General features: G+C 43.9%; 3 protein-coding genes across 9 annotated transcripts in view; 1 reads left to right on the top strand and 2 right to left on the bottom strand.

Annotated features, from left to right (window-relative positions):
• LOC100707149 (carbonic anhydrase-related protein 10) overlaps positions 1-15,228 on the bottom strand; it is a 1,009,504-nt gene that overhangs the window by 441,963 nt on the left and 552,313 nt on the right. The window lies entirely within an intron of this gene.
• The window catches only part of tmem94 (transmembrane protein 94), a 58,465-nt gene that overhangs the window by 9,835 nt on the left and 33,402 nt on the right, over positions 1-15,228 (bottom strand). For all 5 annotated transcript variants that reach the window (XM_005465316.4, XM_005465318.4, XM_005465317.4 and 2 more), the window contains 10 exons: positions 5,043-5,216; positions 4,743-4,845; positions 4,424-4,632; positions 3,908-4,089; positions 3,167-3,299; positions 1,506-1,621; positions 1,295-1,394; positions 1,052-1,160; positions 204-393; positions 35-112 (listed from right to left, as the gene is read on the bottom strand). In XM_005465316.4, the coding sequence (XP_005465373.1) occupies positions 35-112; positions 204-393; positions 1,052-1,160; positions 1,295-1,394; positions 1,506-1,621; positions 3,167-3,299; positions 3,908-4,089; positions 4,424-4,632; positions 4,743-4,845; positions 5,043-5,216 (1,394 nt within the window). The remainder of the gene's footprint in view (positions 1-34; positions 113-203; positions 394-1,051; positions 1,161-1,294; positions 1,395-1,505; positions 1,622-3,166; positions 3,300-3,907; positions 4,090-4,423; positions 4,633-4,742; positions 4,846-5,042; positions 5,217-15,228) is intronic.
• Positions 6,836-8,966, top strand: LOC112847726 (zinc finger BED domain-containing protein 1-like). The gene is made up of 2 exons (XM_025910023.1): positions 6,836-8,559; positions 8,759-8,966. The coding sequence occupies exons 1-2, from the start codon at positions 7,487-7,489 to the stop codon at positions 8,886-8,888; spliced, it is 1,203 nt and encodes a 400-aa protein (XP_025765808.1). The 5' UTR covers positions 6,836-7,486; the 3' UTR covers positions 8,889-8,966.

Below are 15,228 nucleotides of genomic sequence, written 5' to 3'. Positions count from 1 at the left end.
ACATCTTCAGAATTTATGACTCTTCCTTTCTCACCTGGATGATGACTAGACTGAGTTGACACTGGAGCAGAAAGAGGAAGCACTTGCGAATGCCATAGGTTGTGTGTCGTGCCTGCAACACATTCAGCCAAAGGTAGATACATTTATAAATGTAACATTACTCTTAGACTTATCGGGTACACGAGGGCCTGTGGGCATCTAACCTGTTCTATGAGTTTGACCATGCTCACACTCTCTCCTTGGTGGAAGGTAACAGAACAGCCCATGGTGTTGAGCTGTCCAGACAGCCTCAATGGAGACAGTCCTTCGACCTCTCCATTAAATCCTCCCCCAGTGGCATAGCCAAACGTCTCCCACAAACACTGAGATGGATACAGAGGGTCCAAAGCAATGCTGTAAAACAGAGAGGTCAGGTGGTGTGATTGTATGATAATTTGTACAGGATAGGGTGAACAGTAGTTGACAACAGTAGAACAGTAATACATTCAACTCCATTTAGTGTTAAATGGACATTATTTTAACATCAACAATCAGTAAAGCATAATCACACTGTAACAATATATGTTTTAGAAATGTTTAATATTGTATAAATAAACAAAATTAAGTCTCAGCTTTGACTGGGCCATTCAAAGAAACAGAGTACAGAAGCATTTACAAGCTCATTTTTTTGCTTATGAGTAAACCATCATCTCCAGCACACTGCAGTTGGAGTCTGATTAAGGGACTTGTCCATTCATTCTCCCAACTTTGCATTGGATTTCTAAAACTATAAGTCACTTGCTTAAAGGAGACCTGTTTTATTCTAGTTAGCTGCAGTATACAGGATACAGTGTGGCATGAAAGTGTTTTTTTTAATTAATATGCAAATATTTCAAATGATTTATTATCTCTTTTGCAGTCTTTGTTCTGCTTTGCAGCCTCAGTTACCCCCATATTAGAAAAATAATTACTGTAGCCAACTGCAGTCAGTGACAGAACCTACTGCAGAGGCAGTTGATTCTATGTTATTTAGTATGAGTATGCATATTCATATATTTTATTATGAGCGTACCTTAGGTCACTCTGAAGGAATAGACGGCTATTGCGGAAATTGCCAGCGCTCCCCAGACAGCACGTAACCTCCCTGTTTTCCTGCATGATCGTGATCATCTCACACATGGCTGAAAGAAAGTGATACGGGCATGTGGATCGTTGGTTCAGTTTTGTTATACTTTACTCAGAATAGTAAGTAGTAATGTAGTGGACATCTTGGGAAAATAATGTACACAATATGGTATACAAAGATAAGACTTACTTTCAGGCGTACAGTCAGTGAAGAGTGGCACCAAAAGAGGCACATTATCAATGTTCTTCAAATGAGGACGAACCTGGTGGATCCCACGAGGTAACTTGGCCTTTACAAAATATATGGAAGCAATACATAAAACACAAGCCTGACCAGACTTTGCCTTTGCCTCTGTGGGCTAGATCAATAATTTCACTGGTCTTGATTAAGAGCCAATTACCCTGTTACAGTCCTCCAGGAAGCTGGGGACATCGCTATCTGTGGGCTGGAAACTGGCCAGGTCAGAGTGGGCTTCCTCTTCTGGTAGCAGGGGACCTTCTGCTTCATCCCGAGAATCTGTGTTGAAAAAATATAGTAATGTAGTAATATATTACTATATTTTAATATAGTAAAATATAGTATGGCTTCCTCTACACTTATTAAGAAGCATTACTGGAAAAAAAAAAACACACCAAAAGTACCAGATTTGTACATTTACTCATACATTTAAGATACGCAGTATATTGCATACAGTATGTTGTATACAGTACTAAACTGATTTTTTGCTCAGAAGGAACCCAATACTTCGAGAGAGGAGACTACAACTGTAAGTGGTTTTATAGATATAACAGAGATACAGCCAGCCTGCCATAAATTGCTTCACCTCATAGGAAAACACGCATTGCCAGCTGTTTTTTCTCCCACTGAGTTAGGGAGGGGACACTTAGTGTGTATGCGGTAGAGTGTGAAGCACTGAGAATTAGAAGTAGCACCTCACGGTTCTCAGCCAGAAAAGGGCAGAGGACCCACTCTGGGTCAGGGACGAGATGCTGCTCTAGGTAGAGAATTTAATTATCTCAGGGTCTTGTTCACAAGCGAGGAAAGAGGGGAGCAGGAGATTAACAGACAGACTAGTGCTTTAGCTGCAATGATGCAGACACTGTACTGGTGCATCATGGTGAAGAGAGAGCAGAGCATAAGTGCACAGCTTTTGATCTACCATCATGAAATGTTTGACAGTTTGGGTAATTGTGTTCTTTCAGATGTGGTTGTACATTTAGGTATTAGTTGCATTTTTGTATTACCTTGTTCTGGGTGGATATTATGTTGTTGTATCCTGTTATGTCAGTACCTAATAATTCTGTTTCATGAGAGCCATGAGAGACCTCACATCGGTTACTTGGAACAAAAAAGGTCTCGGACACGTGGTTAAGAGGGGTCATGTCGTTTCACATCTTAAATTTTTGGAAGAAGAAATTATCTTCCTCAAAGAAACGCATGTTAGTGCAGCTGAGTAGCACAGGTTGAGAGCAAATTAGGTTTCTCAGGTTTTTCAGGCTCCATTCACTTATAAATCTAGAGGTGTAACAATCCTCATTTGTACAAATATTCTCTTTAGAGTCGAGGCCACAAAGGCTGATCCACATCACGGATACCTTTTAGTTACTCTACCAATTGCTTTTCTAATTATTTTTTCTCCTAATAATGATACTCTTTTTTTGAGTTTTGATATTATTCCTCCATCTAATTCCAACATTGCAATTGGAGGTGACGTCAACTGTTATCTTGATCCCATTCTCGACAGCCAACCCACTCCCAATCATTTTCCAGTACAGATTTTAAATGAGGTAATTAAATCAAAATATTTGATGTTTATTTGGAGATTTTCATTTAGTCCAACTTTTGAAAGAGCCATGTTGTTTTCCCTTTTGAATATTTATTGTAAATAAGACAGAAGTATTTCTTATTCGATTACTTGTTGGAATAATCAACAGTTTACTTGATTACTAAAATAATTGATAGCTGCTGCACTATTAATGACTAAACCTATATTCAGCCTATAAAATTGTTCCCATTACTAATAACATGAATATTAACTAAACTTGTCAGAAACACAGGTACCTTGGTTCAAATCCTCATGCAGGGAGCCATGACTGGGGCTTGATGGAGCTCCATCACAGGGACCGTCTCCGTTTGGTGTCAGAGAGATATGACAGTTCCAGCCTGTCTCTAAACCCATCTTCTCTGCAAACACCTGCACAAATCCAAAGCAGCCGTGTCACATTTATAGTAGATTATAGTAGTATACTAGACTATATATAGACTACTATATAGTAATATCCAGTATTTCAGTAGGTTTTTCCAAACAAATCCGACAATTTTCTTTAGGTCATAAACTGTGACCTTGTGTGAGAGCACACCTGTCTAAAGTGAAACACACAATGTCATTTGCTGTTAGACCCTCATAAAATCTTGATGACAGGGAATAGTAATTAGCAGTAATTAATAATTAATAAGTTACCACCTTTGTCCTATTTGTGTGTATGTATGCAAATGAGCAAAAACGTATAGATACTTATAGATAATAGAAATACTAAATAAATAAATACGTTATAACTAAAAAGCTAAATAAGTTTGTAGAAATACTTCTACAACCCTATTTACAAGTTTGTAATGGTGAAGTGATATTATATACACAAATGAATTTGTAAAAGATGTGAAGCTGGAGAGCAAAGTGACCTAAAAAAAGCCAAAAAAAGAAAAAAGATACTGTGGGAAATAATGAACCGTAGAATTTAAGGGGGGGGCAATTTTGGCAAGGTAAGCAAGACTTGTAATGATTAAAAGCTTGACTGTAGTCACCTTGCTGCGGAGCTCATCCTCCATGGAAAAGTAAACAAAGCGGATGCAAGCAGTGACGAGGGCATCAATGAGACGGACCGTGTCTAGCCTTGCCTGGAACTGGGATGACACCATTCCCATAAAGATCTGCCCGCTTAGGGCCTGAACACAGTCCTCACGCTCCACACCCTCACCTATACCTTCTGTGAGCATGACGGGAAAGAACAAAGAGAGGGTAAGTAAACAATATAACATTTGTCAGTCAGAGAAATCTCTTTATCCATACAATTTTGCAATTTACAGTCACTTCCAAGACATTTAGAATCAAAACTTACTAACTAACTTGTATGCAGTGATTGCCAAGGACATAAAATTCATCTGTCCAAGTCATGGTCTTTGATAAACAAGTCAAACTACTGAACCTTGGATAACAGCAACTTAGCTTTGCAGTGACAACATATTTCCTTTAATTCTTGTACAGTTTTCTCTTGTTCAAATGCAAAACCGCCCATTTCATCAGTGTGTCACAGTCCATACCATCTGAGCTCCAGCTGTTCCTGCAGGAGTTGTGTTTGATGGGAGTCGTGGAGGGCAACTCTAGTCCAGAAAACAGACAGGGACCAGGAGCCAGTTCCATACATTTCCCATTCAGCTGGCTAGAGAGAGATACTTGCATGGGTTTATACGCAAAAGCTGAGCAGTAACCTGATAGACAGGCGCGTTGGTAGAAGTCCAGGACCTTCTTTCTGTGACACAGGAACCAAAGGATGAAATTAAAACTTTCCAAATTCACTGTGTGCATTTGGAAAGTGTAACTATGTTAACTTCAAGCACAAACAGAAAGCCAAAGACAGACCTGTCTGAGCCTGAGAGGGGGTAGATATCAGTTCCATCCCAGAAGTCAGTGCAGGCCTCCAGGATAAGGTCAGCTGAACCATGTGACAGCATCTGGACATTATCTAACAGTGCAAAAAAGCATTATCAAGAAAGAAAACAACAAAACACACTTTCTTTATGGTACTGTTTGGCCAAAGGGAGGATTGGACAGAAACATATACAGGAAAATGGATTATGTGCAGGTAATAAAGAGATGGTGCTGAACATTTTATTAAAACTGCATCATAAAACCAAAAACAATAATAGTGTGCTGACTCACTGGATGAAGAGTCTCGTACGAACAGAGAGATGAGATGGGAGATGGGAGGCTGGCGTTTGGTGAAGTAATGAAGGCGGTGGGATGTGAACTCCTTGGTCTTCTCTCCAGATGGCAGCTGGTAGAGCGCCAAGTGGTTCTCCTGTTTAAACAGCTCTCTTGCACCAGGGGTGAACCCTGACAAACACAGAAAAAGAGAAGAAAACAATGGTTCTGAATTGTTCTCTGATAGATTTTAATATCACACTCAATCGATTCCGACACAGTGATTTATTTAAAATTATATACCAGTGTATGAGAACATAACGTCTTGAGAAAGCTCATTTTTTGTAATTTAATTTGGTAAAGTAACATACATTCTATGTTCATTACGAGTAAGGTCATTTGTTTTATATTATTGTGTGAATACTGTAAGGCATCCACACTATTGAGTTCCTGCTTCTCTTTATTCTTTATCCTTACTTTCTATATTCTTGTTGCTTCCGTAGGTTTTTTGGCCTTTAACTACTTCCACAATTTTTGTCCGATTTTCACCATTCAAATTTTAAACTATTCTGCTATTTCTGCCAATGCCGGCTATGACTTTTGGTATTTTTTACAATGATACTTTTTAAAATATTAAGCTTTTTATGCAATTTTTTGTCCCATTGAAATGAATGGGAAACTTCCACAATTCTGCTAAAACTTGCTTGTTTTTGACACTTAACTACTTCCTCATACTTTCACGTAGAACAACCATTCAAACTTTAAAATGTTCTCAAATTATTGGGCTATTCATGTATGATTCAGCTTTTTCATATTTGTTACCATTTTAATCTTATCCCTCTTTAAGTTTTCAGTTTCATCTTTATGATTTTTCAGAAAATACATGCATTGCTATTAGGGATGGGTACCGGTGTCATGGCACCGGTTCTGACATAAACGGTAGTAATCAGACCGAAAAGCAGCGCACATTTCGGTGCTTTATTTCGGTGCTTTTTTTTTCCTGAGCCAATTCTAGCCAATCATTTTACGTTTCCGAGGATAGTAGGCGGGGCCAGGTACGTACGTTCTTTTAGAGCAGAGCTACAGATTAAAAATGCCCAAGGCGAAGCGATCAAAAGTCTGGCTGTACTTCACAGCAAAAGATGCAAACTCAGCAGCCTGCAACAAGTGCTTTAAGCTGATACTGTGATACTGTCAAAGGAGGTAACACCTCAAATCTGATGAAACACCTGGTGACGCATAGCGTTTTTTTTTAAAGCCGAGAAATGCGCCGTGTTTGATAGCTTGCTGTGAGACCTCACACCGTGCACATCTACTGCGGGTGTGGTGCCTGTTATCGGACCCGGAGTTAGCAACATCCCCCAAAAACCCGAAGAGTAGAGTCCTGGCCCCTAGCCCTGCCAGTGTAGCAGAAATGATGACGGATGATGATGGCAGCAGCAGCCGTTCTCCTCTGCGTGAGTAGCTTCATGTTGTTCGTGTGTAATTAACGTTGAGTAGGCTAACCACATTATTACATTAATGCATGTAAGGTGAACTAGCAAACACCATCGTAATTACATGCGGCTGTCTTCTTGTTTGATGGCAGATGCTCCCTTCACCCTGGCCAAAAAGGCTAAAATGACCAAAGAAAAAGTGGAAAACAGTTAAACATGAGAGGTTTTTGGACAAAGTTTGTGTTTTTTCCATTGTTTAAGCACTGCTTCCAGCCAAGAGTGATACCATATATGCCCTATAGCTGCAGAAAAGGCTAACATTGTTATCTTTTTACAAAAAAAACAGCTGAACATGAGAGGTTTTTGGACCAATTTTGTGTTCTCCATTCTTTAAGCACCGGTTTGAGCACCGTTTAAGCACCGGCACCGTTTCAAAAGTACCGGTTTGGCACCGGTATCGGATAAAACCTAAACGATACCCATCCCTAATTGCTATGCAGGTGGCTTTGAGTGGGCCACTGGACCTTTCTTAATCTTCTCTTCATGTCCAAACAACGTCTTGCTACTTGCTCAATTTTCACTCAACCCCCACAAATTATACATCAAAGTGTAGGTATTTTTGCTGGCTTTCAGAAAATGTCACTATGATTGTTGTAGGAGTTACAGATTTCTGGCAAATCTCCTCAGAGCAACACAAAGTCTGAAAACTCTCCATAGAAACTCAATGGAGACTTCGCTTGAAATCACAGCTGGAATTCTCTAATGAGACACATTTTCCAATCGTCATATCTCCTTAACGAAGCGAAGTTAAGACATGAGGCTTGTGCCAATATATCTTCAGACACTCCTGACGCTCACAATTCAAGATTTTTTTTATCACTTATTACTATAGCTGTCGAAATTAACGCGTTAATTGCGATAATTAAATTTTGGAATTAATTACGTTAGAATATTTAACTATTTGGCGCAACACGCAGAAAAGTCGCTCCCATAATTCCACTTGATTTGTTTACCGCGCCACTGAAAATGGAGAAGCAGGAACAGGATGGCCTTCTGGATGGGGAATTTAAATACAAGAAGAACATAGATGGGACAATAAACAAACGCGTTGTAATTTGCACTCACTGTAGTAAAGAGTTTCAATTTCACCGTTCAAATTCGACCTTAAAATACCACCTTAATGCCAAACACGCGTTTGTCGGGGCAGCAGCTTCACCCGGCCTGCGTCAGACCACTCTTAGTGAACGCAGGCCACTCGGTAAGTCTTCTTTGGACAAACTGACCGACAATATAGCCAAATGGATAGCAAAGGACTGTAGACCGCTAAGCATTGTGGAGGACAAGGGCTTTGCGGATGTTTTAAAGGTTGCATCTCAGGACGCGTCCTACAAGCCCCCAGCGAGACGCACAATAACAATTCGAATCCACGAACTGTATGAAACGGAGAAAAAGAAAAAAGAAGAGGCTTTAGTTCACACAGAATGCGTGGCTCTGACAGGAGACCACTGGACATCATTGAGTAATGACAATTACCTGGGAGTTACTGCGCATTTAATCACTGAAGCCTGGGGTCTGACATCCTTTGCGCTGACTATAATGAAAACGGAAGAGCGGCACTTTGCGGAGGCTTGTGCAGAGCAGTTCCAGACTGTTGCTCGCAGGTGGAGAATTGAGGAGAAGGTGACAACAGTAGGCACGGACAGTGCGCGCAATATGATCGCCGCGGCTTGCATCATGCCATTCAATCACATGCCGTGTACCGCGCACATTCTACAGAGATGCATCACAGTGAGTCTCGCAGACAGTGGCTTTGTCACTGCGCTGGCCAAATGCCGCAAAATTGTTGGCCATTTTAAGCACAGCCCAGCAAACACAGCAGAGCTGAACGCAGAGCAGGTGTCACTGGGGCGCAAGCAGGAGCCGTTGGCCCAGGACGTGCCTACGCGCTGGAACTCCACGCTGGAGATGGTGAAGCGCTTGATCCGCAACCAAACTGCAGTAACCGCGACTCTGGATAAACAAAAGCATAAACTTGTCCTCCTGACGCCTCCAGAGTGGGACAAACTCCAGAGACTGGAGACACTTCTAGAGCCCTGCAGGTGAGCCTGTCATTGTGACCATAATTGTAGGTTTAGATTAAATGTATCAAACATACATCTTAAATCAGTTTTGTTATTATGAAAATGTCTTATTTAAAAAATAAATGAAATCAAATATTTTATTAATATTACCTAGTATTAAAAAGCTTTTTTTAATTTGCTGTCTTATCTGTGTGTGTGTGTGTGTATTCCACTGCAGATATGTGACTGAACTGCTGGGAGGAGAGGCCTACGTCTCCTGCTCTGTAGTTCTACCAGCCTTCTGCCACCTGCGCCGTGTCATGGAAGTAACTGATTCAATTCAATTCAATTCAATTTTATTTATATAGCGCCAAATCACAACAAAAGTCGCCTCAAGGCGCTTTATATTGTACAGTAGATAGCACAATAATAAATACAGAGAAAAACCCAACAATCATATGACCCCCTATGAGCAAGCACTTTGGCGACAGTGGGAAGGAAAAACTCCCTTTTAACAGGAAGAAACCTCCGGCAGAACCAGGCTCAGGGAGGGGCGGCCATCTGCTGCGACCGGTTGGGGTGAAAGAAGGAAAACAGGATGAAAGACATGCTGTGGAAGAGAGACAGAGATTAATAACAGATATGATTCGATGCAGAGAGGTCTATTAGCACATAGTGAGTGAGAAAGGTGACTGGAAGGGAAAAACTCAATGCATCATGGGAATCCCCGGCAGCCTACGTCTATTGCAGCATAACTAAGGGAGGATTCAGGGTCACCTGGTCCAGCCCTAACTATATGCTTTAGCAAAAAGGAAAGTTTTAAGCCTAATCTTGAAAGTAGAGATAGTGTCTGTCTCCCGAATCCAAACTGGAAGTTGGTTCCACAGAAGAGGGGCCTGAAAACTGAAGGCTCTGCCTCCCATTCTACTTTTAAATACTCTAGGAACAACAAGTAGGCCTGCAGTGCAAGAGCGAAGTGCTCTAATAGGGTGATATGGTACTACAAGGTCATTAAGATAAGATGGGGCCTGATTATTTAAGACCTTGTATGTGAGGAGCAGGATTTTGAATTCAATTCTGGATTTAACAGGAAGCCAATGAAGGGAAGCCAAAACAGGAGAAATATGCTCTCTCTTTCTAGTCCCTGTCAGTACTCTTGCTGCAGCATTTTGGATTAGCTGAAGGCTTTTCAGCGAGTTTTTAGGACATCCTGATAATAGTGAATTACAGTAGTCCAGCCTGGAAGTAATAAATGCATGAACTAGTTTTTCAGCATCACTCTGAGACAGGATATTTCTAATTTTAGAGATGTTGCGCAAATGGAAGAAAGCAGTCTTACATATTTGTTTAATATGTGCGTTGAAGGACATGTCCTGGTCAAAAATGACTCCAAGGTTTCTCACAGTGTTACTGGAGGCCAAGGTAATGCCATCCAGAGTAAGAATCTGCTTAGATACCATATTTCTAAGATTTTCAGGGCCGAGTACAATAACCTCAGTTTTATCTGAATTAAGAAGCAGAAAGTTAGCGGCCATCCAGGTCTTTATGTCTTTAAGACATTCCTGCAGTTTAACTAATTGGTGTGTGTTACCTGGCTTCATGGATAGATAGAGCTGCGTGTCATCTGCATAGCAGTGAAAATTTATGCTATGTCTTCTAATGATGTTGCCTAGGGGAAGCATGTATAATGTAAATAGAATTGGTCCTAGCACTGAACCCTGTGGAACACCATAATTGACCTTAGTGTCTGAAGAGGACTCTCCATTTACATGTACAAATTGGAGTCTATTAGATAGATATGATACAAACCACTGCAGTGCAGTACCTGTAATACCTACAGCATGTTCTAATCGCTCTAATAGGATATTATGGTCAACAGTATCGAATGCAGCACTGAGGTCTAGCAGGACAAGCACAGAGATGAGTCCACTGTCAGAGGCCATAAGAAGATCATTTGTAACCTTCACTAAAGCTGTTTCTGTGCTGTGCTGAGCTCTGAAACCTGACTGAAACGCTTCAAATAAGCCATTCCTCTGCAGATGATCAGTTAGCTGTTTGACAAGGACCCTGCATATGTGGTGAGGTTTAAAGAGAAGTTTAAGGAAGACCTTGCTTCCCGCCAGGAACATACCAACTATGCATGGCTCCAGATCGCAACTGCACTGGACCCACGTTTTAAAGACCTACGCAGTGTGCCCAAGACTGACAGAGAAGCAGTGTGGACCACACTGGCAGGCATGCTGCATGAAGACTCTCCTAGAAGATCACACACTGCAGAAGAAGGTCCAGCCAAGAAGAGGCTGAGCCTGCTGCAGATGGACTCTGACTCTGAGTCAGAGGAGGAGGTACAGCAGGACAGAGCCATACAGCGCTACAGAGCAGAGCCCTGCACTGCCTTAGAGGACTGTCCCTTACAGTGGTGGGCAGCTCATGCAGGAGCCCACAGCCAGCTGGCCCGCCTTGCTCGCAGATACCTGGCCACTCCTGCCTCCACAGTGCCCTGTGAGAGGCTATTCTCTGTAGCAGGGCACATTGTGAACAAGAAGAGGTCTGCTCTGCACTCAGAGAACGTGGACAAGTTGGTTTGTCTCAGCAACTGGCTGAAGGATGAGTAGACCAGAGGACCGTGTGTTTAGAGCTTGTTCTATGGTTGAATGTGATTTAAACAATACTTTTCACTGTTGTTCATATTTTTTTGCACTAATCTACCTTACCCAAAAGGATGATTGGAGATTTTTTCTATTTTGCCTGTTGAATTAGGCCTATGTTCTGTGAACTTGAAGATGTATATGGATAAAACAATGTGCTAGATTTAAACGGGTGGAAAACATTCAGTAAAAATCCCTCACAATTATTTGAAGCCCTGTTCTGCTTGTACTGCTTGTACTCACAATTAATAATAAATAAAACAAACAAGTGTGTTAAAAACCACTATCTGTCCCGATTTTTACACATATATACACATATACACATATATTTCGAGTTGCGATTAATCAATTTTTAGGCTGTGATTAATTCGCTTCCAGCACAACACCCAGCCTACGTCAGACCACGCTGAGTGAACGCAGGCCACTCAGCGTGGTCTTAGCATTAAATAACACTAACAAGTGTGTAAAAATCCGCTATCTGTCCGTATGTTTGCACACATTTTGGTCATATTTCGAGTTGCGATTAATCATGATTAATTAATTTTTAGGCTGTGATTAATCTGATTAAAAATTTTAATCATTTGACAGCCCTACTTATTACCCTTTGGCCATGAATTATGTTTGTTTGAGGGTAGGAAATTCATCCTCCTCCTCTACTCCTCTACTCAGTTATGGTACATTACAAGTCATATATCTTTATTAACATGAACAAAACGGTCTAAGAATGACCATTCTAGCCCCTACGGTTAGGAAATTATGGCCATTTGTTCGAGGGGAATCCTCAATATGAGAAATAGACTGCAAAAAGCCTGTCTCTCTTTGTGCTGTGTGTGTGTGTGTGTGTGTGTGTGTGTGTGTGTGTGTGTGTGTGTGTGTGTGTGCGTAAAAGGCTGAAGCAGGTGCAGCTGTTTTGGTGGGAAAAAGTACACAGCCTCTCTGATTGGTGGATTCAAATTGAGCAGCTCCATGCTGTTTGATTGACCTAGAAACATACAGGAAACACTATTAACAGCCCCTGTTCACTTCCTGCTCTCTCTCTCTCTCTCTGTGTTTCTGTGTGTGTCTGAGAGAGAGAGAGAGAGAGAGAGAGACCCTTTTTTTGGCAGCATCTCATTGTAGGATGAAAACTGAATATATTCAGACTGGTTGACTGGCATAGATCCTGTGTGTGTCTCTCTGTGGATTTGTGTTCCCTTTCAGTCGATTCACTCGGTACAACACATAAGTATGGGATATCACGCCCTCGCGTGTCCTGGCTGAAGAAACCTTTATTCACGCCTTTAAGGCAGATGACGTGTGATGACACGCGCACGGCCCCGCCTGCACATATAGCCGCTGTCATCACAGTCATCCCTCAGTTCTTACGCTCTTCACCTCGCTGAGAACACCTCTGCTGAGTTGGGCTAGCTAGCTGCTGCTAGTTAGCTCCGTTGTCTGCCAACTTGAACTTAGCTTAACTGCCCCTGTTGGTGTTAGCCTCCACTGCGCAGTTGGTGCGTAGGCTGCCCGCAGAGCGCTAATTTCAAGTTTTCCTGTGCAGCGTTTCGCTTTGCATTTTGGAATGGACTCCAAACCGAAGCGAGCAAAGCAGAAATCTTCTGTTCGCCCCTGTCCTCAGGGATGCGGTTTCTCTTTGCACGACAGCGACCAGCACGATGCCTGCCCTGTCTGCCTGGGGATCGTCCACGCTAGGAGAGCGTTGACGGAGCCCAAAGCCTATGCGTTTTGTCGCCAGCTCCAGCGCTTGACCCAGGAAAGACGGGCGACGTTTGTGGAAAAAGTGCTGGGACGCTCAGCTGTTGCACGGCATGACCCTCTCCTTTCCGAGTCTGGAGCCCCGGCTTCGTCCGAGTCCAAAGACGAGGATTATCCGGTCGATGTCCCCGCAATTAGCTGGGCTGACCACATGGAATATGTTGACGGGTTAGCCGATGACGAGCCGGAACCATGCAGGAGTGCTGACGGGCTTCAGCCTGGGTTGAAGCCTGCCAGTGCTCCCCAGGAAGACGATGATGTGCTGGACATCGGCCTGGGCATCCATGGTTTGTCGGAGGACGAGCAGAAGAGCTCATTGTTGGCCCAATGTGCCGCCGCTGCTGCACCGGTCGGCCACGATGACACCTCTCTTTTCTCCCTGTTTCGCCGTGCTGCTGAGAAGCTGCAGGTGGACTGGCCCTCTCCTCCGCCAGCTCAGAAGCTGTCGCAGTTCGCGGGTTTTTTCCTCCCACCGGAGCCCGCAATGGCCAAAAACTGCCTTCCCATGTTCCCAGACTTTCTCTGCGAGCTAACAGCATCATGGGACAAACCTCTGTCTACCCGCGTCACTGTGCCCGGCTATGGACAGTACATGGAGTTGGATGGCGCCGAGGGGGCTGGCTTAGCTAACCCACCCCCTATGGCGCCGTGTCTGGCTGCTTATCTGGCCCCGTCCCATAACCATGGTGTCGGCAGCCCCGCAACTCTGCCGTCCAAGCAGTGCAGATTCTCTGCTTCGCAGCTGGAGAAGATTTATCGGGCTCAGGCCGGCACTGCTCGCACCATGAGCTCCGTCACCATGCTCCAGACGTACCAGGCAATGTCCCTGGCGGAGCTCGGCTCGCTGGTTCCTGATGACAGCCCGCTGGCACCTCTTCTTAACGAGGTCAGAGTCGCCACAGATTACATCCTCCATGCGTCTCGCTGTGCAGCGCTCTCCCCGGGCAGAGGGATGGCTTTGACAGTAGTGGCGCAGAGGCACCTGTGGCTGACCCTTTCTGACGTCTCGGATAGGGACAGAGCTGTATATCTGGACGCACCAGTGTCTGCGGCTGGGTTATTCGGACATTCACTTGAAGCCATTCAGGGAAGGGGTCCAGCGGCAGGGAGATGCTGCTTTTACCCCTCTGTTGCCGCCCAAGAGGTGCCGCTTAAGTTCTGTTCAGGTTGTCAGCCCCAAAAGACGCTGCACTTTCCTAACACTGTCTCCCAAGCACAAAACCCCTGCACACAAAATGCCTCAGGTAACTCCCTGTTCAGGCGTGTTAAATGTTCAGGTGACCACATCAAGTGTTCCCGCTGTTTTTCCATTGTTGTGCCCCAGAAAAGGTGCCTCCAACAAAATGTATGAATGTACATGTTCCCATGTTACAATCAATAAAGAGTGTTGTTTATTCTCAAACGATCACAAATGCTCAGCCTGCAGGCAGAACGAGCCAGGTCAGGCAGGTGTTGCAGTCCACTGCAGACACACTAGGGGGCGACAACGCCCCGCCGACGGTTCTGCAGGTCAGCCGGCTGGCTGCTCACTTCCCTCAGTGGCGTGCTTGTGCCCCCTCTCCGTGGGTGCTGCAAACCATTGCTATGGGTTACCGGTTGCAGTTCCGGGTCAAGCCGCCTCAAGCCGCCTCATTTCCAAAGAGCTGTAAACACGACTGTCAACACCGAGGCGGCCATGATACTCAGAGAGGAAATACAGGCGCTATTGCAGAAAAGCGCAATACGAGTGGTCCCCGCTTCGGAGACAGACAAAGGTTGGTACAGCCGTTATTTTGTTGTTCCGAAAAAAGGGGGAGGGCTTCGTCCCATCCTCGACCTGCGAGTCTTGAGCAAGAATCTACGAACGTACAGGTTCAAGATGCTAACACTCAGACTGCTCTTGAATGCAGTCGGCCTGGGATATTAGTTTGCAACAATCGATCTAACAGATGCTTATTTTCATGTGGTTATACACCCGAAACACAGGCAGTTTCTGAGGTTTGCATTCGAGGGCGTAGCCTACGAATACCTAGTGCTGCCGTTCGGGCTGTCGCTCGCTCCTCGCACCTTTACAAAATGTGCCGAAGCAACGCTAGCGCCCCTCAGAGAGAGAGGCATCCGCATCTTAGCCTACCTAGACGACTGGGCTCTCGTAGCTTGCTCCAGAGAGAAGGCGGAGACACAGCTGTCACTGGTTCTGTCACACATTCAGACACTGGGGTTCTCTGTGAACTTTCAAAAGAGCTCGCTAATCCCGAGTCAGCAGATTTCTCTCCACGGTTTGGAAATATGCTCGCTTTCCAGCCACGCACGTTTGTCGGAGCAC

The sequence above is a fragment of the Oreochromis niloticus genome, linkage group LG8 (assembly GCF_001858045.2).
Source record: "Oreochromis niloticus isolate F11D_XX linkage group LG8, O_niloticus_UMD_NMBU, whole genome shotgun sequence".
NCBI classification, from domain to species: domain Eukaryota; kingdom Metazoa; phylum Chordata; class Actinopteri; order Cichliformes; family Cichlidae; genus Oreochromis; species Oreochromis niloticus.
This window is presented reverse-complemented; position numbering and strand designations above follow the sequence as displayed.

Coding starts and splice junctions, on each gene's coding strand:
- LOC112847726 (XM_025910023.1), top strand. CDS start 7,487: ATGGAGAAGCAGGAACAGGATGGCCTTCTGGATGGGGAATTTAAATAC. Junction 8,560..8,758: donor ACACTTCTAGAGCCCTGCAG/GTGAGCCTGTCA, acceptor ATTCCACTGCAG/ATATGTGACTGAACTGCTGG.